The following is a 22,702-nucleotide window of genomic DNA, read 5'->3' on the forward strand; positions in this document are numbered from 1 at the left end:
AACAGGAAGGAGGACAGGGACAATGAGAAACAGAATTAAAAAAACCAGCAACAGTGAGCAAAACAAAGGGATAGAAAGAAAAGGAAGGAAGGAGAGAGACAGGAAGGCAGGGACACAGAGCAGCACGTACAGGCGCAGAAAGGAAAAGAAAGCCAGGAAACAGGCCAGAGAAATTGCACGGGAAAAAAGAGACAGGTGCAGATCAGGACAAAGAGATGGAAAAGGAAAAAACGGCAGTATCGCTATTCGGACGCTGAGCCGCGCGCCACCGCGCATGCGCTCGTGACGGGCGGCTGCACCGCTTGTCGGGGAGCGGCCGCAGCTGGAAGCCCACAGAAAACCACAAGAAACCGGCAACAAAACTACACATCGTGCTGCGCCACGGGGGCCGCGGCGGTAGCAACGACAACGCCGCGCCGCACGCGCTCGAGAGCAAGGCGGCTGCCGGGCAGCCAAGTCCGCAAAAACTACACCTCCCGGCATGCACTGGCAAACACAGCATGGCCGCCCGGAAGCCAAGTGCCGGAAGACTACACCTTCCGGCATGCTCCGGGGAGCAAACATGTCCGACCAGGAGCCCTGCACCCCAGGACTACAGCTCCCGGCATGCCGCGAGGCAGCCTTCCCTGCCTTCTGACCCTGCGGGGACACCGTTCCCTCCCCCGCCAACGCACCCGGAGACCCCAGCGCAACCCCGCGCTCCGAAGCGCGGCTCCGAGCAGACCCCGCCACCGACTCCGACACGGCGCGCCCCTCCACCCGGCTCCCGACAGTCCTCACCGCTGGCACCCTCGCACCCGTGCCGCCGCCGCCGCTCCGTGCCTCCGACACGGACCCCGCCGGCCCCCCACAAGCACCGCCGCCCTCCTTGGGTTTTTCCCGGGACCCGCTCACCTTCGCCCCTCGTGTAGCCGCAGCTCGGCGACCGCGCTCCTCCTCCCGTGATTCACACTGGCCCCTCCACGGCCAGCCGGGGCAGGGCAGCACCAGCACGAGCACCAGCCCCTCCCCCGGCAGCCACCCCTTTACAGGGAGGGGCCGTCGCCAGCAGCCTCACTGCCCGCACCTGGGGCTCCTCCAGCCCCGGCCCGCAGCTGGAGCCCAGCAGGAACAGAGGGCCATCGGCCGACCCCACTCCGCGTCACCTCCTCCCCTGGCCTCTGTCACAGCCCCTCGCCCGGTGCAAAGGGAGTGCAAATGCAGCCGTGAGGGCAAAGGAGACGGCGAGTGTTTATTTAGTCACGCACGTAACAAGTCCCGGGAGCGAGTCTGCTCCAGGGCTCGGGGCCCCCGACGCTCCCCCAGCCCATGGGACACCTCGGCAGTCGTTCCCAGAGCCACGCTTGTCGGTTCGGCGGGGAACGGACGGTCGGTCGGCTGGCTCCTGGACCGATGGGCTGCTGGGCAGAGGTGGAGGCTGCCAAAAACGTGGAGCAGGGCGCAGGACACGAGAAGAAAAAAGCTGCAGCAGGCTAGACGGGGGGTGTAGCAAGAAAGCGTGAGGAAGGGAACGGGACAGCAAGAGAAGGATGGGAACAGGGAGCCCGACAGAGGTGGAGAAAGAAGCAGCAGGAAGAGAGGAAGGGAAACAGCAAAAAGAGGGAGACAGAGCAGGACAGAGACTGACAAAGAAGGACAGGGAGCAGGATGGAGATGCAGGAAAAACCTGGGATGGGCAGCACAACAGAAAGGGAGGAAGGAAGGGAAAGAATATGGGCAGGAAGCCAGACTGAGACACATGGAGAAAGATTAAAAAGCGATTAGAATAGGGCAAAGAGGAAGGAATGAAACAGGGACAGGGAGCCGGCACAGCGAACGATGGAGGGAAGGGCCGTATGGGGGGAACAACACAAAACAAACCACACAGCTACATGCTACGTAGCAGGGAGGGAAGAATTAAGAATTAGGAACAGCGAGCTGGAAAAAAAAAACAGCTGGAGAGCAAGAAGAATAGCAACACGTACAGAAAGAAGAGGGGGGAAATTCTAAAATAGAGTCATCGGGAAGCCAGAGATAGTGAGAAGGAGAGAGGACAAAAGCAACAGGCTACAAGGCGGAGAGGGCGGAATTAACAAATAGCGACAGAGAGCTGGCCAGAGAGAGATGGAGAAAGGCAAAATATTGGACGGCTGACAGTGCACAGAGGGAAGAATTCAAAAACCATGAACAGGGAGCTGGACAGAGAGAGAGGCAGAAATAAAATGGGGACAAGTGACAGGCCACAGGGCAGAGAGAGAGGAACTTATAAATAGGGACAGGGGACCAGACAGAACACAATGTAGAATAGAAAAAAACAGCAGCAGGCTACAGGGAAGAGGTAGGAATTAAAGAACAGAGACTGGGAGCTGGACAGAGAGACATGGAGAGAGAAAAAAAAAACAGCGATGGCTACAATACAGATAGGGGAAAAATAAAAACTAGCAGTAGGGAGTTGGACAGAGAGAGATGGAGAAAGACAAATAGCATGGGGCTATGGGACAGAGAATGTGGAACTAAAACACGGAGAGAGGGAGCCGGACACAGAGAGGGACCAAGGAAAAAATCCAGACAGGCTACATGGGGCAGATGGAGGAATTAAAATCTGGGGACAGGGAGCCAGACAGAGAGAGAGGGAGATCGCAGGGAATAGCGGTGGGTGCAGGAAGACGAGGGAGGTATTAATAAATAGGGACAGGGAGCCAGACAGAGAGAGACAGAGTAATGCAAAAATAGCGACGGGGTACAGGGCAGAGAAGAAGAATTGAAAATGGGGCGCAGCGAGATAGACATAGAGAGATGGAGAAAAGAAGGACGCAACAGGGTACACGGCAGAGAGAGAGGAATTAAAAAACAGGGACGGGAAGCAAGAAAGAGTGAGGTGGAGGAAGCGGGGGGGCATTAAAAGTGAGGGACGGGGAGCTGGGAAAGAAGAGGTGGAGAAAGAAATAGAAACACAATGTGCTACGGGGCCGTGAAGGAAGAAACCGAAGAACTGGGACAGGGAGCCAGAGAAAAAGAGCCAGAGAAAGAAAAAATACCAACAGACTACGTAACAGAGAGGGAGGAATGAAAAAATAGGGAGCCAGAGCCGGGCAGAGGAAGAAGGAGGAAAAAAAAATAACCAGGGGCCAACAGGGCAGAGAGAGGTAGGAAGGAAAAAACAGGGATCCGGAGCCAAACAGAAAGAAAATGATAGCGACGGGCTACAAGGAGAAGAGGGAAAAATTAAAAGAGAGGGACAAGGACCCGGACGCGGCGTGATGCACACAGGAAGTATAGCAACAGCTAGGGGGCAGAGAGGGAGGAATTATAACATAGGGACAGAGAGCCAGAGATGGAGGGGGAGATAAAGAGAGGGGAAAAAAAACCAGACAGCCTACAGGGAAGAGAAGGAGGAATTAAAAAATTGGGATCCAGAGCCAGAGAGAGAGATGGAGAAAGAAGAAATTGAAAAATAGGGAGCAGGAGCCAACCAGAGAGAGACAGAGAAAGGAAATACCGTGATGGGCTCCAAGACGGAGAGGGATGGATTTCAAAAAAGAAGGGACCGGGAGTCGTACAGAGAGAGACAGAGAAAGAGAAGATAGCGACGGGCCACAGGGCAGCGAGGGAAGAACTAAAAAGTAGGGACAGGGAGCCAGACAGAGAGTGATGGAGAAAGAAAAAAAAAATGCGACAGGCTATAGGGCAGACAGGGAGCGATTAACAACTCGGGACAGGGAGCGGGACGGAGAACGGAAAAATAGTGACGGGCTGCAGGGCAGAGAGGAAGGAATTACAAAACGGGGACACGGAGCAGGACAGAGAGAGACGAGGAAAGGCAAATAATAGCATTGTGCTACAGGGCCGAGAGGGAGAAACTGAAAAATAGGGACCGAGAGCCAGAATGACGAGAGACAGAGAAAGAACAAACCGCTATAGGCCACAGGACAGTCAGGCAGGAATTTTTAAAAAACAGGACCGGAAGCGATGTACAGAGAGATGTCAGGGAACAAAAATTGAACAAGCGACACGTACAGGACAGAGAGGGATGAATTTAAAAAAAAAAATAAAGACAGGGAGCCGAACAGAGAGACACAGACAAATTAAAAACAGCGATGGGCTACAAGACAGATAGGGAGAAATTAAAAAATCCTGGACGGGAGCCGGACGGGGAGAGACGGCAAAAGAAATGAAATCGCAACGTGGCACAGAGCCAGGAAGGACAAAATTGAAAAACAGGTCCTGGGAACTGGAAAGAGAGAGACAGAGAAAGAAAAGAGACCGATGGGCTCTAGGGCAGAGAGGGAGGAATGAAAAAACAGGGGTGGGGAGCCAGAGAGAGAGACTGAGAAATAAGAGGGAGAAGGCAACAGGCCACAGGGTACAGAGGGAGGAAGTACAAAAGAGGGGCCGGGACCCGGACGGAAAGAGGCGGAGAAAGGGAACTTCAAAAGTGACGGGCTACAGGGCAGAAAGCGAGGAATTTAGAAAATCAGGATCTTGAGCCGGACCGAGAGAGACAGAGAAAATGAAAATGGTGATGGGTAACAGGGCAGAGAGGAGGGAATTAAAAAACAGGGAGAGGGAACAGGACAGAGAGACTGAGAAGAGGAAAACTCCTGACAGACTTCCAGAGAGAAAGGGAGGCATTAAAAATTACAGACAGGGAGTGGGACAGACGGAGACAGACAAAGAAAAAAACGGCAGTGGGCTACCGGGCAAAGGAGAGGAGAGTTTAAAAGTGGGGACAGCGAGACGAACAGAGAGGGACGGAGAAAGGAAAGAAGCGCCTGAGGGACAGGGAGCTGGACAGAGAGAGACAGAGACAGCAACAATACCCACACACTAACTACAGGACAAAGAGGGAAGAACGCAAAAATAGTGGCCGGGAGCCAGACAGAGAGAGACGGAGAAGGAAAAAATAGTCACAGGCTACAGGGCAGAGAGAGGGAGGACCTAAAACATGGGAACAGGGAGCCGCTCAGAGCGAGATGGAGAAAGGAGGTACAAGGGAGCAAAAAGAAAAAATCGCAGCAGCGTGGGAAAGGGAGGGGACCAGGGGAGGGGCGCGGAGGAACCGGGACTCACTGCAGCTCTCGCTCTCGGTGCTGCCGGGAGACTTTGACAGTTCAGACGCTTCCTTCTCCTTCTCTCCTCCTTTCCTTTTCTGTAACTTCGGTCGCTTGGCTGTCCTCCACCTAAGAGAATACATGGGTGTCTCACAGGTCTTACGAGACAAAGCTTCCTAGACGCGTAGCCTCGCTCACGCGCTACACGCAGGAGTAGGACGGAGGGAAAGAGGAAGAAAATTATGAGCAGGGTGCAGAACAGACGGCTTGAGAGAAAAATTGAATGACAGAAATAAGGAAAGAGAAAGAGAGGAAAAAACATAGTGAACACACCAGAAGAACTGAGGGGAAAAGAGAGAGAGACAGATCAGGATAAAGAGAGGGAGAAAGAAAAACCAGCGCTGCAGGATGAGAAAAAAGGCCAGGAAGCAGGCCAAAGGAGAATCATGCTGGGCAGGGGTATATAGCGAGAAACGATGCAAACAGGCAGTGGTATGGACATATACAGACAAAAAGATAGGGGGAGGATGGATGACAAAGAGATAAGAGAAAAAAGACAGAGAACGGGACAGAGAAGTGAAGCAATAAATAATAGGGCCAGGGAGCAGGACAGAGGAAGAGAGACAGAGAGAGAGGGACAGGTAAGGCAACAGATAATTGGAGAAAGAAAAGAAAGGGAACAGCACAGAGGGTCACAGAGAAAAAGAGAGGGATGGCAGAAAGAGAAAAATAAGATGACAGAGAAGAACTGAGAAGCACACAGAAAAAGGTACAGGGAAAAGGCCAGAGATGGAGAAAACAGAGAAAGACTGGAGGCAGAACAAAGGGAAAGACTGACAAGTACAGGGAGCAGGACAAAGGGATGCAGGAGGAAAAATAGTGATGGGCAGCAGGTTAGAGAAAAAGAAAGAAAAAGAGCAAGAACAGCAAGAGAAGGAGAATGATAGAAGGATGTAGAGAGAAAGACCGGGACACATAAAAGGAAGGGTTGGGGGACACACACGTCACAAGAGTAGAAATAAAAAAAGAGCGATAGGGAGCAAGACAGCGTGACAGAGGGAGACGGAGGGAGGGAAGGAGTGGGATGCTAGGGTACAGAAAAGCATAGGTACAGGGGAAAGAAAAGAATGACAGAGAGAGAAAGAGGAGAATGGGGAGCAGGAGACAGAGAGATGGAGAACAAAAAAATAGTGATGGGCCGAAGAACAAAAATACAGAGAATTTTAAAAATACTTCTAGGGAGCAGGACAGAGGAATAGAGCAAGAGGAAAAATCAACAGGGAGAAGGTCCGGTAACACACAGGAGGACTGCATATTACCAGGACACTGGGGGAGTGAGAGGGAGGGAACACAGAGCAGGACAGAGGACTAGAGAGAGAAAAAAAATAGGGACAGGAAGAAAGGCAGAGTAACCAAGAGAGGAAAAAAACCAGAAAGGGAACTGGACAGAGATGGGCAGCAGAACACAGCAGGACTAAAAGATAGAGAAAGAAGCATTAGAGGCAGACGAATAGAGAGAGGAAAAAACAGGCTGAAGGAAAGAGAGAGAGAGTGAGAGTGACAAAACCCAGGCAGAGAGTGGGAGAAAGAAAAACCAGTGACAAACAGCAGGACAGAGGCGGGGGGGCAGGGGGAAGGAAAGACAGGACGAAGGAGAGAAAAAGAGACAGAAGGACAGAAAGAGATAGGGAGGCAGGAAAGGAGAGATAGAGGAAGGAAGACAGGGACACGGCGCTGCACGTACAGGCACAGAGAGCAAAAGAAAGCCAGAGAATAGACCAGAGAAATTGTGGGGAAAAAAGAAACAAATGCAGATCAGGACAAAGAGATAGAAAAGGAAAAAACCGCGATGGGCTACAGAACAGAGACAGAGAATGAAAAAAAAGAGGGAGACGGAGCAGGACACAAGAATAGAGGAAGAGGTACAGGGGAACAAAACAAAGAAAAACACTGCAGCGTGGGAAACAGAGGGGACCAGGGGAGGGGCCGGGAGGGCCCAGGATGCATAAGAGGGAAGACAGTGCCCTGAGCGCCTGGGACTTACCGCAGCTCTCGCTCTCGGCGCTGCCGGGAGAATTTGACAGTTCAGACGCTTCTTTCTCCTTCTCTCCTCCCTTCCTCTTCTGTAACTCCGGTCGCTTTGCTGTCCTCCACCTAAAAGAATACGTGGGTATCTCGCAGCTCTGACGAGACGAGGCTTCCTACACAAGTAGCCTCGCTCGCTCGTGCACTACGCGGCCGTACCGCGCCGTTGGTGACGCACACAGACCCTGCGGTCCATGTTGGCAGCCTGGCCTGCTGCAGACTACGAAGAGGGATCCTTCCTCACCTGGAGAGGCAAGCTCTCTCTCGCCTGCAGCAGGAGGCAGCGGCCGGCCACATGGCCTTCGATGTCATCTTCTTTACCTTTCTCCGGCCTCTCCAGCTTCAGCCGCGGCAGCCCCTGTCCACATCCAGTAAGTGCTCCGCCAGACCCTTTTTGCCCCAACGCTGCGAGGAAAGCGAGGCCGGGCAGACACAACCCACGCAAGCCTGAAGCGGGTGTCATCAACGGCATCCCCAAGGCAGGAACAGACAACCGCATCCTCAGTGCAGCCTCTGGAAGAGAGAAAGAAAAAGCAGCGACCGATAGTACCGTAGCTTGCCCCTGGCCGCATCCTCTCCTTCTACAGGGGCTTCTGGAGACGCATCAAAGGCCAGCTTGCCGACTGGGCTTGGGGGTGACCTGGGGCTACAAGGCTCCAGCAGACCGGGAGCCTGCCGCAGCGGGCAGTTTGAAGCTTCCCGTCCCACCACCCCCGAGCAGCCAGCGGGCAGGAGACACCGCCCCATCCGCCGAGGGGACTCGCTCACCTCACCGATGACCTCGGCCCTGACCCGCCGCCGCCGGGAAGCGCGCCCGGCGCGCCGCCACGCTGCTCCCCCGCAAAGCGCATGCGCCGGCTGCCGACGGCGCGCCGGAGGGCCCCGAGCCGGTGAGCGACTGCCGGGCTGCAGTACCGCATTTCGGCCACGGGGCGGCAGCAGCAGGGACCACCCGCCGGGCGGCGCGTGCTCGGGGGCGGCACCGGCGCTGCAGCTCCGCGCTTTGCGCGCCCAGCGTCCGCCGGCAGCGCGCACGGGGGGCGGCAGCGGCGTTTCCTTACCGGGAGGCAGCGACGAGCGCGGCGGCACCACCCCGCAGGCCCGCATTGCCGTTACCGGCGGACAGCAGCGTGGAGCAGGGGGGCGTCTCTCACAGTGTGAGAAATAAAATTGGTACCGAGTGATTCAATTTGAAGAATAAAGTCTATGTTTGCTTTCTCATGGCATCTGCAATATTCAGTGGAAAAGGAATCCTATGTTTAGTTAAAAGACAGAAAACATTCACTTTACAGTATAAAAGTGAAACCATTCTGAAGGTTGTTGTTTTTTTTTTTTTTGAGGCCATGATTTTCAGAACACTTTTAATTGCCTTTTTCTATCTGATTTAAACATCCAATTTAAGCACTTGAAGTTCCCTCCCCCAGCTTTTGCAAAATGTGTACCGTATTGCAAATTGCCTTTGACAGACTTGCAGTCTTATTGATAACTATTTAACGATAAAAGCCCAATGATAAGTATTTTTCTAGATTATAATGAAAATGTGATGTAGTTCCTTGTCCAAGAGAAACCAAGATGATTTGAAATTAAGGAAAAAGTTTAAACGTGAATTGGGATACAGATGTGGTTTCTGGCTATAGTAATTATCTGAATATATTTTAATTACGCTTTTAATCTGAATATATTTAATTACGCTTTTAATTACTCTGTACTCGATAATGACCATCAATACGCATTTGCAATCCTTATTCACGTTATCGAAGGAACATTGACAAGTACCCAAATCATAGGAATAAAATAGGTCTTGAACTGGACTATTCTTTATTTTTCATAAAAACTTCTGAGAAGGGATAGAAATTTAATGACAAGTTAAGAGAGTGAACTCTGGAGATGTGAGTGGCACTTTCAGATGGAGATGTCTTAGGTCACGTGCAGCTGTTTCAGAAAGCAGAAGCTTCCGGCCCATCAACGCGGGTGCTGCCGCGGGCACCCTTCTTGTGGGCACAGTTTGTGGCGATTCAGATATCACGTATCCTCAAGTTCCCTCTTCTTTAGAACGTAATCGTGCGTACGCTTCTAAATTAAAATTCCTGAAGTTTGACGAGTTCAGCTGAGACCGTGAAATCCAGGCTGGCTGTTTGGTGATGGCCGCAGAGGAAGGGGATGACCTCGGCGTGCTCCTCCTTCAGGCGGGTGCAGAGCTCCAGGAACTGCAAAGGGAGAGGGGTCGGGGGGGAGGGAGACCCTGAGGTGGCACCGGGACATTTGGGGGGGACAGGGAGGTGATGGAGGGGGAATGGAGACACTCAGGGTGGAAGTGGAAATGATGGAGGGAGGACAGAGACAACCGAGGAGGGGACAGAGGTGATGGAGGGGGACACAGGGACACTGAAAAGAACACCAAAGTGCTGGAGCGGGGACAGAGACATCCAGGAGAGAGGGAGATGCCAAGGTGGCACAGGGAAATCCACGGGGGACAGAGAGGAGATGGAGGGGAGACAGTGACAACCAGGGGGGATGTGGAGATGATGGAGGGGGGGCAGAGACACCCAAGGGGGGACAGAGATATGATAGAGGGAGAACAGAGACACCAAGGCGGCGCAGGGACACCCAGAGCAACAGGGAGGTGAAGGAGGAGGAACAAACACTGAGGTGGCATGGGGACACCAAGGGGGACACACAGGTGATGGAGGGGGGACAGAGACACCCAGGGGAGATGGAGACACCAAGGCGGCACAGGGACACCCAGGTGGAGCATGGAAGTGACAAAGGAGGGGACAGGGACACCCAGGGGTAACATGGAGATGATGCAGGGGGGACAGAGACACCCAGAAGACACCCAGAGGTCATGGAGAGGGGACGGAGACAACCAGTGGGGACACGGAGGTGATGGAGGGGGGACAGGGACACCCAGGGGGTACAGGGAGGTGATGGAGCGGGAACAAAGTCAACCAGGTAGGATGGAGATGCTGAGCTGGCACGGGGACACCTTGGGGGAACACAGATGTGATGCAAGGGGAACACGGAGATGATGGAGAGGGACAGAGACACCAGGGGCAACAGGGAGGTGAGGGAGGGGGGAACAGAGAAAGGCTGAGGGGGGATGGAGACACCAAGGTGGCATGTGGACACCCAGCAGGGACATGTAGATAATGGAGCGAAAACAGAGACACAGAGAGATGGAGACGCTGAGGTGGCACAGGGACACCAAGGGGGGACGTGGATATGCTGAGACGAGACATCAAGGGAGATGCCGACATGAGACATCAAGGGGGACGCCAATGGGGATGCCAAGGGGGAACACGGAGATGCCGGAGGAGGGACAGAGATGCCAAGGTGGCACAGTGACACTGGGGGGGACAGAGACACCCATGGGGGGTCATGGAGACGATTGAGGGGGACAGAGACATCAAGGGGAGACAGAGACACCAAGGTGGTATGGGGACACCAAGGCAGACACGGAGATACTGCAGGAGAACAAGGAGATGCTGAGATCAGGCAGCAATGTCAAGGTGACATGGAAAGACCGAGGGGACACACAGACACCGAGGTGGCACTGAGACACCAAGGGGGATGAAGACACCCAGGGAGCAACATGGAGATGATGGAGGGGGAACAGAGACCCCGAGGTGGCATCCTCCAGAGGTGCCGGGTGGAGGCTCGCAGACCCCCTCGTCCTCATCGTCCAGCACGATGATGCCACCGGGCAGGGAGGCTGCAGGGGCTCGAGGTGAAAGCGGGGAGCGTATTTCGACTTTACCGGTGCCAGTTTCCAGAGGCATGAGGGCAAATTATTAATCATAATTAATACTATATTGATCAAAACAAGGCAGCACAGGGTCTGGGGAAGTGCTGGACTCGCTGTCACCCTTAACCCACCCATAAAATCATTAAATAGGACTAAAAGAAAACCCATTTTCCTTGAGTTTTTCACAAGAAACAATAAATTAAAAAGAAATCAAGCCCGTTAGAGGAGACTGTTCCTCCAGGGGAGCAGGAAGAGTGTGGGTACAGCTTAATGCCAGCGGTTCCCTGATACCCAAGCCACACCAATTCCCTAAAACCCCCCTAAATTCACAAGGGAAATATGGGGGGAAAAAAAGGATCAAAAGCTGCTCAAGTTGGGGCAAAAATAAAATAAAAAACAGGTAACGGTCGAAAAGGCACCAGATATAATAAATTTGGACACAATGCGATATTGCAAAACAACAAGAGTAAAAGAGTAATTGAATGTGCATATATGTATTTATTAGGGTATATTTATGTGTATATTTACTCACATATTACTCCTTTTCCCCTATAACCCAGATTTTGAGGCCGAAAGCAGAGAAATCCTGGCAGGCTTAGGGTCATTTGCGACGATTTGGTGAGGAAACAGTACTCATCATACCTTAATTAAAAGTCGACGAGTCCTCAGTGTGATACATAATCAATATCGACAATAAAACACCCCAGATGGGTATAAAACACACATGAATTGTGATCGTAAAAAAAAATTTGCTTTTTTTTTAAGCAAAATTCAACATATCTTTATCGGGGCATTCAATTGCGGCTCCTGTGCCCCTACTCCGCTGTCCTCCCGCCTGAACTTAGAAATATAAGAATTAAATATTACCATTTTCCACCCAAAATGGGAAGGACCACGGCAAGGCGTGACCCAAAACAACCAGAATTTAAATTAACTATTTATTTTATCCCTTTTAACTGTTTATTTTGCCTCTACTAAGTTTTTTTTTTATTAATTATTACCCATATCAAAAACCAATTCTGAGGTTTATTATGAATCCTCAGGGTTGGAGCCCTAATATATACTGAGAAAAACATCAAATCCTTAAAAAAAAAAAAAAAAGGTGCCGCTATAGGTGCTGGCGGGGCTTATAGACAGTAGATGTCCAAAGGGAAGAGGCTCGCCCTATGGATTTTGCTGCCAGGGGAGCAAGGGGCTACCTCCAGTTGGCATGGGCCATGCCCACCACGCATTCGCTCAGCGGTGGAGAGGGGAGTGGGAGGGAACTTTGGACCCCCAGAACCACCCATAGACCCCCCAAAATCCCCCCAACCACCACCCCAAATCCTACCCCTGTCCCCCCAAAACAGACCCCCAGCCTCCCAAACCATCACACCCACCTGCCCCCTGACCCACCAAACAATCTCCCCCTCCTCTAACTGTGCGCCCCCAAATCATCCCCATCCCCCAAAACTGCCCCAGTCCTCCCAAACTTCCCATATCCCCCTTGCCAGATCACCCCCATCTGCCCCCAAAACTGGCCCCCATCCCTCTAAACCCTCCTATGCTCCCCCAAATGCTCCCCTGCCCCCCAAAACCATCTCACCCCCCAAACTTCCCATCTCCCCCTTCCCAAATCACCCCCACCCCCCAAAACCATCTTTATGTCCCCCAAACCTCCCCTCCAAAATTTTCTATCTCCTCCTTCCCAAATCATTCCCAAAGCCACCCAAAACGTGCCCCCTCCCCCAAAACCAGCCCACCTCCCACCCCCAAACCAGCCCCCATCCCCCCCACCTTGCTTGCAAAGCGCAGGGAGGTGAAGGACTCGGTGAACTTCTCTTCCAGGGGAGCGAGATTCACTAACACCAATCTTGAGGATACATTGGGGTGTCAGTGGGGTCCCCCAAAACTCCCAGCCCCCCAAAATACCCCCCCAAGCCCTTCAATCACATCTTGGCAAAGCCCCCCAGGCAGTTCTGCAGGAGGTAGGTCAGCCTGCTGTTGCAATAGGGGACGGGGGGCTCCTGCGGGGACCCTGGCAGTTAAGGCAAGGGCCCTGAGGACTCCCACAAACCCAGAGGCCTCTCCGTACCTTTTTGGCAAGGGCCATGATGACTTGCCCCAGGGTGGAGAAGCTGGCATTGATGGCCTGTGACTCATGCGGCTGCTCCCCGCCCAACAGCAACTTGTCCAGCTGTTCGCTGCCTGCCAAGTCCACCAGGCTCAGCACCGCTGTGGGGGGAGAGGAGGGTCACCCCAAAAACAGGGGGGCCCAAAAAGGGCTCACCCCAAACCTGTGGGTCCAAAAAAGGGGGCCCCAAAAAGACTGACCCTAAACTGGTGACGCCAAACCTGTGACCCAGAAAGTGGGACCCCAAAAGGGCTCATCCCAAACTGGTGGCCCCAAAAGAGAAACCCCAAGACGACTCACCCCAAACCCATGGCACTGAAAGGTGGGCCCCCCCAAAGGCTCACCCCAACTAGTGGCCCCAAACCCGTGGGCCCCAAAAAGTGCTCACCCCAAACCAGTGGCCCCAAACCAGTGGTCCAAGAAGGGGGACCCCAAAAGGGCTCACCCCAAATTTGGGGCCCCAAACACAGAGCCCCAAAACGGCTCACTCCAGAAAGAGGGGTCTCAAAAAGGGCTCACCCCAAACGACTGGCCACAAACTCATGACCCTGAAAAGGCTTGCCCCAAACTGGTGGCCCCAAAAGGGGGGCCCTGAACCCATGGCCTGAAAAGGTTCACCCCAAACCCGTGGCCTTGAAAGCAGAGCCCCTAAAAGGCTCACCCCAAGAGGAAGAACCCAAAAAGGGCTCACCCCAAACCAGTGACCCCAAACCCATGGCCCTAAACGAGGGGCCCAAAAGGGCTCACCCCGAACTGCTGGCCCTGAACCCATGGCCCCAAACCAGTGGCCCCTAAAGGCTAGCCCCAAATCAGGTGGTCCCTACCGTAAAAGCTCACCCCAAACCAGTGGCCCCTAAAGGGTGGCCCCTGCAAAGGCTCACACCAAACCAGGTGGCCCCAAAGCAACAGCCCCTAAAGACTCACCCCAAACTAGGAGCTCCTAATGGGTGGCCCCTAAAAGCTCTTCCATAAAGGGTGCCCCTGAACCAGCGGCCCCTAAAGGCCCACCCCAAACTAGTGTCCCCAAAGCAGTGACCGCTAAAGGCTCACCCCAAACCACAGCCTCTAAAGGGTGGCCCCCCATAAAGGGTCCCACGCCCCCACTCGCAGGCGCAGCACAGGTCCCGGGCAGTGTTGGAGCCCTGGATGCAGAGCTAGAAGACGCCATGGCTGCAGGATGAGCCGTCGTTCAGCGCTGTCCGGGCCACCGAGTGGTTGGCGGCTGCCGTCTGCAGCAGCCCCAGCACCTTGCGGGGGGACACAGATGCCCCGTTACCTCCCAAAACCACCCACACAGCCAATCTGAGCTTTAAAGGGGGGAATCAGGGTCCCCCTACCCCACTCCTCGGAGGCGACTGGGATGCAGCACAGGTTAGGGACATGCACCTCCTCGTCGGCCTGCCGGATCTCCAGCTTGGCCCTGCGCTTCAGCCGGCCGGCTAGCAGATCCCACAGAGATTTGTTGTAGATCTCCAGGAAGCTGGCGGTGAAAGCATACTGCCCACCAGCATCACACCAAGCCCCAAAAAAACCAGAAATGCCCCCAAAATGGAGTTAGCGCTTTGGTTTTGGTTTGGTGGGTTTTTTTGTTTTTTTGTTTTGTTTTGTTTTTAAAAACTCACTTTCCAGCCTTTTTCTGCCAGCTCCCAGGCTCCCTTGAAGACCTGCTGCACTACGCACAGGGTCACGCCCCTGGTTTCGGGATCCAAGACATTGTCTCGCTGCTCATGTCCCACATGAGACTTGGAGGGTGTAAAAGGAGGTTTTGGGGGGTCCCCAACTCTGTCCTCACCCCCCCCCCGGGGCGAGTGGGAGCAGCTAAAACCCCCCGTTTGTCCTAAAAAATCTCATTGAGCCCATCAGAGGGGGACTAAGGACAGCTGAGGGGTTCGTTAGCAGCAGAGACACCCTCAGCCCCTCAAAATAAGGATAAGCGACAGGGAGACACCCCCAAAGCGACTCACCTCCCCTGCCTTGGAGAGCACCAGCACCTTGTTGCCCTTGGGGGGAAGTAGAGACGCTCCAGGCCCTTCTGCCGCTCCTCCTCCTCGGGCAGCACCAGCCACACATGACAGAAGACACAGATGTTGCCCTGAGGAAGGACAGAAGCTGTTATTTTAGTGGTACAAGGAGGGAATTCAGATGGTTCGTTCCCCACCCAAACCCCCCTTGGGCTTCACCTTGAGCTCCTGGAGAAGGTTATGGAGATGTCACCGCGCCATCTCCAGGCCATGGAGCTGTTCCTCCTGCTGCCCCAGCCGCTGCTCCTGGGCAGCTGCCTGCGCCCACAGCTTGGCTGCCTGTGCTGTCTCCCGGCTCCCCCGGCCCCACACGTGCCATTACCTGAGCAGCAAGCGGCGTCAACCACGCAGGATTTTCTTCACGTGACGCAGAAGGTGACGCTGGGAAAAGAGGAGGCACAAAATGAACCTGTTTGTCACACCCAGCCAACAAAAAAACCCAGGGAAGGATTCTGCCGTGCGGGGCCGGGCTGTGCACCCCGGCAGCTCCAGCCGGCCGGTTTCGCTCCCCTTTGCCGGGTACCGGGGAGACACCGCCGCCTCGTGCTGCCACCTGCCCCCCGGGGGACCTCGCTTCAGCCCTCGGGAACGGGTCCGGGAGAGACCCTCCACGCAAAGAGAGCAGATCCACGCATGGCGTGGATTTAATCCCCGAGGGAAGAGGCCGGGCTCCCCGCTGGCAGAAGGACAACTCGCCTCCCTGCCGCTCGGAGCGCCTTGCTGGGGACAGCCCTGCCTGCGCCTGGCTGCTCTTCAGCCGTGCTGGGAGTGCAGTCTGGCCGACGGATGCTCCGGCAAACAGACACAGCAGCGAATCGCAGCTCCCGCTCGTTACAGCTGCTGGTAATTTTGGCTCTGGCTAAGGCATGCCCCAGACAGCGGACACCCCGTCTCGTTCCAGCTCCTGCTTGCGACAGTTCTGGCTAATTGAAGCTCCAGCTCTGCACCATTGATTTCAGCTCCTTCTCCTTACAAGCTCCAGCTGTTTGCAACAGCCTGGGCTTTTGACAAGGTCGTAAACCAACCGCTGTCAAAACTCGACTATTAGGATAAAATATCATAGTTGGACATTGTATAAAAATCAATTAGTTTGTACGACTAATTAGTTAATAACTATTCGAAGCAGTCGACAAGCAAGAGCTGGACTCAAAGAGGGCGTGCGGGGTCTGAAAAGCAGAGACCACCTCTTCCCCCCAGAGACCATCGCACACGTTGAGTTGGGCCTGGTGCATGCCGGCCTCCCGCACTTCGGGGTCCGGCAGGACCAGAGCCCCTCCCCCTGGGGAGGGTCCACGCACCCTGCCCACCCCCTGCTTTCCCCTGCAGCCCCCAATGCCTGCCCACCCCCCCGCACAAACAGCCAAACCGGCTTCTGCTTTGGGCCCCCAAATCAGCTCACTTGGCACCCATTTCTGAGCCCAAAAACCCAGCTGCTGCGCCTGTTCTCAAGGCCCAAAGATGCCCCCGGGGAGGGCAAGCGCTTGTGTGATGCTTCGGGCAGAAACGGGGCTGAAAGGTCTGATCCTGGTGCCGGGGGAGCAGAGGCGAGCTGGCTGGGACCAGCTTTTGCTCCTGGAACAACCCCAAGTCCCTGCTCCGAGGTCTTCCCCTTGGGGCCCTGGGGTGGACCTGTCCCTCCCCTTCAAATGCTCCAGCAGTTTCGGGGGCAGAAGGCCGTTTCTAAGCCCTCTCTCCAGCAGCTCCTCCCTCGACTCGGCCCGTGAAGCCCCCAGACTCGAGCACCTCGCTGGGGCGGGCAGCCTCCATTGCCTACAGGCTGCCCGTCTGCCTGCAGGGAGGGCTGGGGGGTCCCCGGCCCCACGGGGCGACAGTGGGGACTCGCAGGGAGGGTCTGTTTGCACACAGCGCCCACCCCGCCCCCCCGCCCCGGCCCCACTGCGCGGCCCCCCTAGGGCACACAGCCCCCCCCCAGCCCCACTCCCCAGATGCTCACAGCCCCTCCCCCGCCTCGAGCCCCCCCAGCCCCCGTCCCCGGAGCCTGCAGGACCGCCGCCCCCCCCCCCCCCCGCCACAGCCCCACTCCTCGGCTCCCCGGGCCCCTCACACTCACGCTGCGCCGCCGCCTCGGTGCAGAGCCCGCCGCGCGCCCCGTTGAAATACCCTCCGCAGCCAATCAGCGTGCGGCTCCACCGCACGGCCCGCGCGGGGCACGCCGGGAGTTGTAGTCCCCGTCCCGGCACCGCGCATGCGCGCGGCGCCTCGTGCAGCCCGGCTGCCTCTACATCGACACCCGTACAATGGAGGTGATCGTGCACCGACCCTGGTGCAACCCTTGTGCCCCCCCATGCTCGCAGCCCCTCCCCGGTGTTTGCAAGCGCCTCCCAGCCCCAGGACCCCCGGTGCTCACAGCACCCGACCACACCATTTTCCAGCCCCGTGGGAGCCCCAAGCCCCACTCTCAAGCCCCGCCAGGACCCACGGCCCTACTCCCCAGCTCCTTGGCGGACTGCAGCCCCCGCCCCCAGCCCCACTCCCCAGCCCCCCTAGAACACACAGCCCGCCCTCCCCGGCCCCCTCCGGGACGCACAGCCCCCCCCAGTCCCCCTCTCCGGCCGCCCCGGGACGCACAGCCCCCCCCCAGCCCCACTCCCCGGCCCCCCCGCGACGCACAGCCCCCCCCAGCCCCCCTCCCCGGCCCCCTCCGGGACGCACAGCCCCCCTCCCCGGTCCCCCCGAGACGCACAGCCCCCCTCCTCAGTCCCCCGGGGGGTCCGCAGCCTCCCGCCAGCCCGCCGTGCCCGCGGCACCTCAGACTGCCGCCGCCGCCGCCGCCGCCGCCGCCGCCGCCGCCGCCGCCGCCGCCGCCGCCGCCTGGGTGCAAAGCCCGCCGCGCTCCCCGTTGAAATATCCTCCGCAGCCAATCAGCGCGCGGCTCCTCCGGGCCGCCCGCGGGGGCCACGCCGGGAGTTGTAGTCCCCGCCCCGGAAGTGCGCATGCGCACGGCGCCTTGTGCAGTGCGGGTGCCTGCGCAGGGACCCCCGTGCAACGGTGGTGATTGTGCAGGGACCTTTGCGCAGCGGGGGGTCGGTGTGTGGAGACGCCCATGCAATGGGGGGGGCAGTGCAGGAAGACCCTTATGCAATTGGTTGGTGTGCAGGGGACCCTCGTGCAATGGCGGGCAGGTGCACGGGGACCCTTGTGCGATGGTGGGGATTGTGCAGGACCCTCGTGTGACAGTGGTGGTTATTTTTCTCGGCAGTACCCTTGGGTTCGGGAGCAAAACAGCCGGTGCCTGAAACCACTGGGGTGTTTTGACTGCTGCTGAGCAGCCTCGAGGCCGCCTCCGGTTCCCACATGGCTCCCATGGTGCGCGTGGACCCTCCTGCAACGGGTGCAGGTGTGCAAGGAGGGTGATCCGCGGTAGGGGTCCCTCTCTGGAGGCACCCAGCTCGAGCTGGCACCTAAGAACTAATCAAGGAGTAATGAGGAACCTTCTCTTGCCCCTGACGTTAACCAGCGGGATCCCAGGGTCAGACCCTGTTACGGTGATTGGACCCTGGGGAGGTGGCAGAGGGTGCCCTGGACAGGTTGGGGGGGTTCCCTGGGGAGGAGGGGAGCCCCCACCCCCCTGACTGTGGGCACTCCCCCCAAGGAGCAGAGCATGGTGCAAGACTTTAGGGAGGATGAGGGCTAGCAGGACCCCGACATGGCAGTGCCAGCTCTTCCCAGTGTCTCCCCAGTGCTGGAGGGGGTGTGTGTGTGTGTGTCTCATGATCATGGGGATGGGGGGGAGGGGCCTCAGGATGGGGCAGGGGGGGAATCCTGGGGTCCGGGAGGGACCCTGGGAGTGGGGTAGGTAGGGGGACATTGGGGGACAGAGGTGTTTCTCGGGAGATTGAGGACACCATGTGGGGAGTTGAGACTGGGAGGGATGACCCTGGGGAGGTGGGGGGCACCGCGGGGAGAAGGGATCCCACCCCCGACACCTGCAGCCACCCCCAGGGGCAGCTGGGACCCCGACCCACTGGGGGACCAGGATGGGAACGATGGGGACTCACTCATGGATACTGCACAGGTAATAAAATAGTTCATGCTGCACCCTGTTGTAGGGTCTCTGGGGTGCCCTGGGCCCTGGGCGCCGAGTCCCCATGACAGCCAGCCCTTCCCGGGGGTCCCCAGGCTGCCGGGCTCCTCTGGCCCCAGCCGGCGGGAGCTGTGTCCTCCCAGCCGCTGGCCACGCAATGGCAGCACCGACCCACGGCCACACGGAGACAGAGCTGGGGACAGGGCCGGGGTTGCCTGCGCTCCATCTGGGTCTGCAGGGCTCGGGCAGGGGGGACCCGGCATCCTGCAGCTCCGCTCCCACCCTGGGGACCCCAAACACCCCCGGGGGTGCGTCGCTGTCCCTGTCGCTGGTGGCAACCGGCATGGGGGGAAGGTGACAGTGAGGGTCCCCGCCAGTGGCCCGGAGTTTGTCACCACTGGGGGGACAGGGGACAAGCAGGGCCAGCACCGAGGAGCGACGGCAGCACAGCCTACTCTCTGGGGGTCCCCACCCCCTGTCCCCAGGGGTCCCCTCTGTCCCCGTGTTTTATTGGGGGAACACAGAGCCCAACGACCAGCTGCAGGGACAGGGGATGGGGAGCTGCCCCAGGGATGGGGACAGCACCGGGACACGCCGATACTCTTGGGGGTGCTGGCATGCGGCGGGGGGGCACCCTAACCATTGCCGCCCGGGATGACGAATGCACCGGGATGAGGGAGGCACCGGGATGGGGACGGCGCATGGAGGGGCCAGAGCCGGCGCGCGAACGCCGGGCTGCAGGACCACGCTTCGGCTTCGGGGCGGCAGCAGCGAAGGCGGCGGCGGCGGCGGCGCTGCTGCGCACCTGAGCGGTGCCGGCGCTGCAGTACCGCGATTCGGCCACGGAGCGGCAGCAGCGAGCAGCGGCCGGGCGGCGCGTGCACGGGGGCGGCGCCGGCGCTGCAGGTCCGCGCTTTGCAGGCCCAGCGCCCGCCGGCACCGCGCACGTGGGGCGGCAGCGGCGTTTCCTTACCGGAACGAACCAACGAACGCGGCGGCATCACCCCGCAGGCAGCACAGTACGGCATTGCCGTTACCGGCGGAGGCAGCGCGGAGAAAGTGGGCGCCACCGCGCATGCGCGGCTCAAGAGCTGCAGTACCGAATTCTGGTCGCTCGGTGGCAGCAGCGAGCAAAGGAAAGCACGCCAATGCGCATGCGCGGCTCAAGAGCTGCAGTACCCGATATTGGTCGCTCGGTGGCAGCAGCGAGCAAAGAAAGGCGCGCCACTGCGCATGCGCGGCTCAAGAGCTGCAGTACCCAGTTTTGGTCGCTCGGTGGCAGCAGCGAGCAAAGGAAAGCGCGCCACTGCGCATGCGCGGCTCAAGACCTGCAGTACCGAATTCTGGTCGCACGGTGGCAGCAGCGAGCAAAGAAAGGCGCGCTACCGCTCATGCGCGGCTCAAGAGCTGCAGTACCGAATTTTGGTCGCTCGGTGGCAGCAGCGACCAAAGAAAAGCGCGCCACCGCGCATGCGCGGCTCAAGAGCTGCAGTACCCGATTTTGGTCGCTCGGTGGCAGCAGCGAGCAAAGGAGAGCGCCCCACCGCGCATGCGCGGCTCAAGAGCTGCAGTACCCAATTCCGCTCGCCGGGTGCCACCGTTGCCTCACCGGCCCTTTCCCCTTCTCTCCGCCCAGTTCGTACCATCGACAGACGGTAACTGCTTACTGGCGGTACTGGGCTTAGATTTCCCTGCCCTTTTCCCACTCGCGGCCCAGGCACTAATCTTCATCGCCTCTGTACCAAAAAGCACCCGGTGGCTCCAGCATTTCAGTCCTTTCCCTTTGGCCGCTTTACAAGTCCCGTGGTTGTTTCTGCCCGTGCCCCCCAGCCCATTACCCGGGGAGGAGAAGCAGCACGGGGAACCTGTGGAACAGGTTTCTTTCTAACCCGGAGGAAGCCCCAGGGATCGCTGTCTCGGTCTGCAGGTGGCATCGGGGTTGTGGGAGTGACAGCGGCGACTCAACAGATGCTGGAGAGAGATTTAAAAAAAAATAAGGCCACACGGGTGACACCCTGAGAGCAGGGGAGGGGCAGCTATGTCCATCAGGAAACCGCGCTTCTGAGCAGACCCGGTGCCAGTGGCTGACCTGCAAACGAGCGATATGCTGGTGGTCCTGGGCCTTTGTTGCGGTGTTTGCACCTTTCCTCGCCTCTGTGCTATCAGCACTCTGCTCTCCTCATCCTGCACACACGCAGGGCTTGCCACTTGGAGGAGAGACGCTGCACGACATCACTTACCACCCTGCCCTCCAGCGTGCAAAGGAATTAGAAATGAAGCAGGGAAAGCCAAGAGGCCTGCTGGTGTATTAGGCGTCCTCAGCAGTTGACCGTAGAGCCCGGCAGGTTCCATCCTTGCTCTGTGCTTTTGTAGCTTGAACCCCCGATTGTTTTGCCATCGAGACTGCAAGGCGAGGAATACGCCTCTACTTGAACAAGCAAGACCCCTGCCAAATAGCTGAGCTGTGCGCAGTGATAGGTGGCTGCCTGTGACCGACACCTTTTTCTGCTAAAACCAGAGCACGCTTCCCTTGTGAAGAGCCATCGGCAGTACAGAACGTACCTGAGCTCTCCTTGCACCGGCTGCCCAGAGAACGGCGTCTTAGTTCGACTGAAGCGTGCAGCAGCCTGTCGTCATCCCAGCCCCTCGCCCTCGAGCAAGCGGCTGCCTGTAGCAGCGGCAGAACCGCTGCTGCGCAGAGGGGAAAGGAATGGCTTGGCGTCAAGCTCTGCGGGCTGCCTGTGGCCCCTGCGGAGCCGACGACCTCGGCAGCCCATACAAAGGGCGAAGCTAGCAGCCTGAGAAGGAGTCACAGGGTGCTGCAGCTCCTGCCACAACCATCCTTCCCAGCCTGCTGATGGAGCACAAGGCACTTGAAAGCAGCAGGAAAGAACAAGGATGGCAAGATGGCAGGAATAACACGGAGAGCCTAAAGCGTTTAGCCAGCAGGGCTTGCAACTCACCTTGTGCCGTGGTTTAATCCCAGCTGGCAACTCAGCACCACACAACCGCTCACTCGCTCCCCCCTCAGTGGGAGGTGGGAGAGAATTGGAAGGGCAAAAGTGAAAAAACTCCACTTGTAAGGAAAAGGGGGGGGAAAAAAACCCCAAACAACAGAGAGAAAAACCCCAGACAGACAAGCGGTACAAATGAAAACAATGGCTCACCGCCAACCGACGGATGCCCAGCCAGCCGCAGCCCAGCAGCGCCCCCCCCGCCAACCGCCCCCCGAGTTTTATTTCCTGACGTCACAGGGTCTGGAACATCCCCTGGGTCCGCCGGGGTCAGCTCTCCCAGCGGTGCCCCCTCCCAGGCCCTCGCGCACCCCCAGCCCGCTCGCCGGCAGGGCGGGGCGAGGAGCAGCACAGCCCCCGGCGCCGTGCAAGCGCTGCTCAGCAGGAACCCACGCAGCCCCGCGTCACCGACGCTGTTTGCAGCACAAACCCAAAACGCAGGAGGAGGGAGAGCCGGGTGGGAGTGGGGTGCGGGGGAGCGGGAGGGGGGTGCCAGAGTTTGGGCGGGGGGCAACGGGCAGGTTGGCGGGGCAGGCAGCACCCCAGGGGTCCGGGGCAGAGGGGTTACGGCGAGGCAGTGCGGAACACGGAGGGTGGGAGGAGGGAGAGGAGAGAGGAGGGCAGTGCGGGCACCAGGTAGGAGGGCAGG

General features: G+C 57.6%; 1 protein-coding gene and 1 long non-coding RNA gene across 5 annotated transcripts; both read right to left on the reverse strand.

Moving 5' to 3' along the window:
* Positions 1 to 1,157: 1,157 nt before the first annotated feature.
* LOC142084658 (uncharacterized) lies at positions 1,158 to 8,066 on the reverse strand. 4 transcript variants are annotated; one of them, XM_075155499.1, is made up of 5 exons: positions 7,884 to 8,066; positions 7,437 to 7,628; positions 7,075 to 7,184; positions 5,050 to 5,159; positions 1,158 to 1,397 (listed from the first exon to the last, which is right to left on the reverse strand). In XM_075155499.1, exons 1-5 carry the CDS (start codon positions 8,033 to 8,035, stop codon positions 1,236 to 1,238), a joined length of 726 nt encoding a protein of 241 aa, XP_075011600.1. In that variant the 5' UTR covers positions 8,036 to 8,066; the 3' UTR covers positions 1,158 to 1,235. The 4 variants fall into 4 exon arrangements, 3 of the variants coding, with proteins under 3 accessions (XP_075011600.1, XP_075011599.1, XP_075011598.1); XM_075155498.1 differs by having other exon boundaries at positions 1,158 to 1,417; XM_075155497.1 differs by having other exon boundaries at positions 1,158 to 1,472.
* A 2,774-nt stretch (positions 8,067 to 10,840) lies between these two features.
* Positions 10,841 to 13,069, reverse strand: LOC142084660 (uncharacterized). Its single transcript, XR_012674411.1, has 3 exons — positions 12,935 to 13,069; positions 12,637 to 12,712; positions 10,841 to 11,502 (listed from the first exon to the last, which is right to left on the reverse strand). It is a non-coding gene; the product is annotated as an uncharacterized LOC142084660 (long non-coding RNA).
* Between the last annotated feature and the right edge of the window lie 9,633 nt (positions 13,070 to 22,702).

Source organism: Calonectris borealis, chromosome 8, assembly GCF_964195595.1.
Source record: "Calonectris borealis chromosome 8, bCalBor7.hap1.2, whole genome shotgun sequence".
Classification (NCBI taxonomy): domain Eukaryota; kingdom Metazoa; phylum Chordata; class Aves; order Procellariiformes; family Procellariidae; genus Calonectris; species Calonectris borealis.

Bases quoted from the DNA above. Each gene is read 5' to 3' on its own strand.
- LOC142084658 (XM_075155497.1), bottom strand. From the start codon at position 8,035: ATGCGGTACTGCAGCCCGGCAGTCGCTCACCGGCTCGGGGCCCTCCGG. The intron at 7,629-7,883 runs GTGAGCGAGTCC...TCTCTCTTCCAG, and splicing joins GGGCCGAGGTCATCGGTGAG to AGGCTGCACTGAGGATGCGG. The intron at 7,185-7,436 runs GTAAAGAAGATG...GTATTCTTTTAG, and splicing joins GCTGGAGAGGCCGGAGAAAG to GTGGAGGACAGCAAAGCGAC.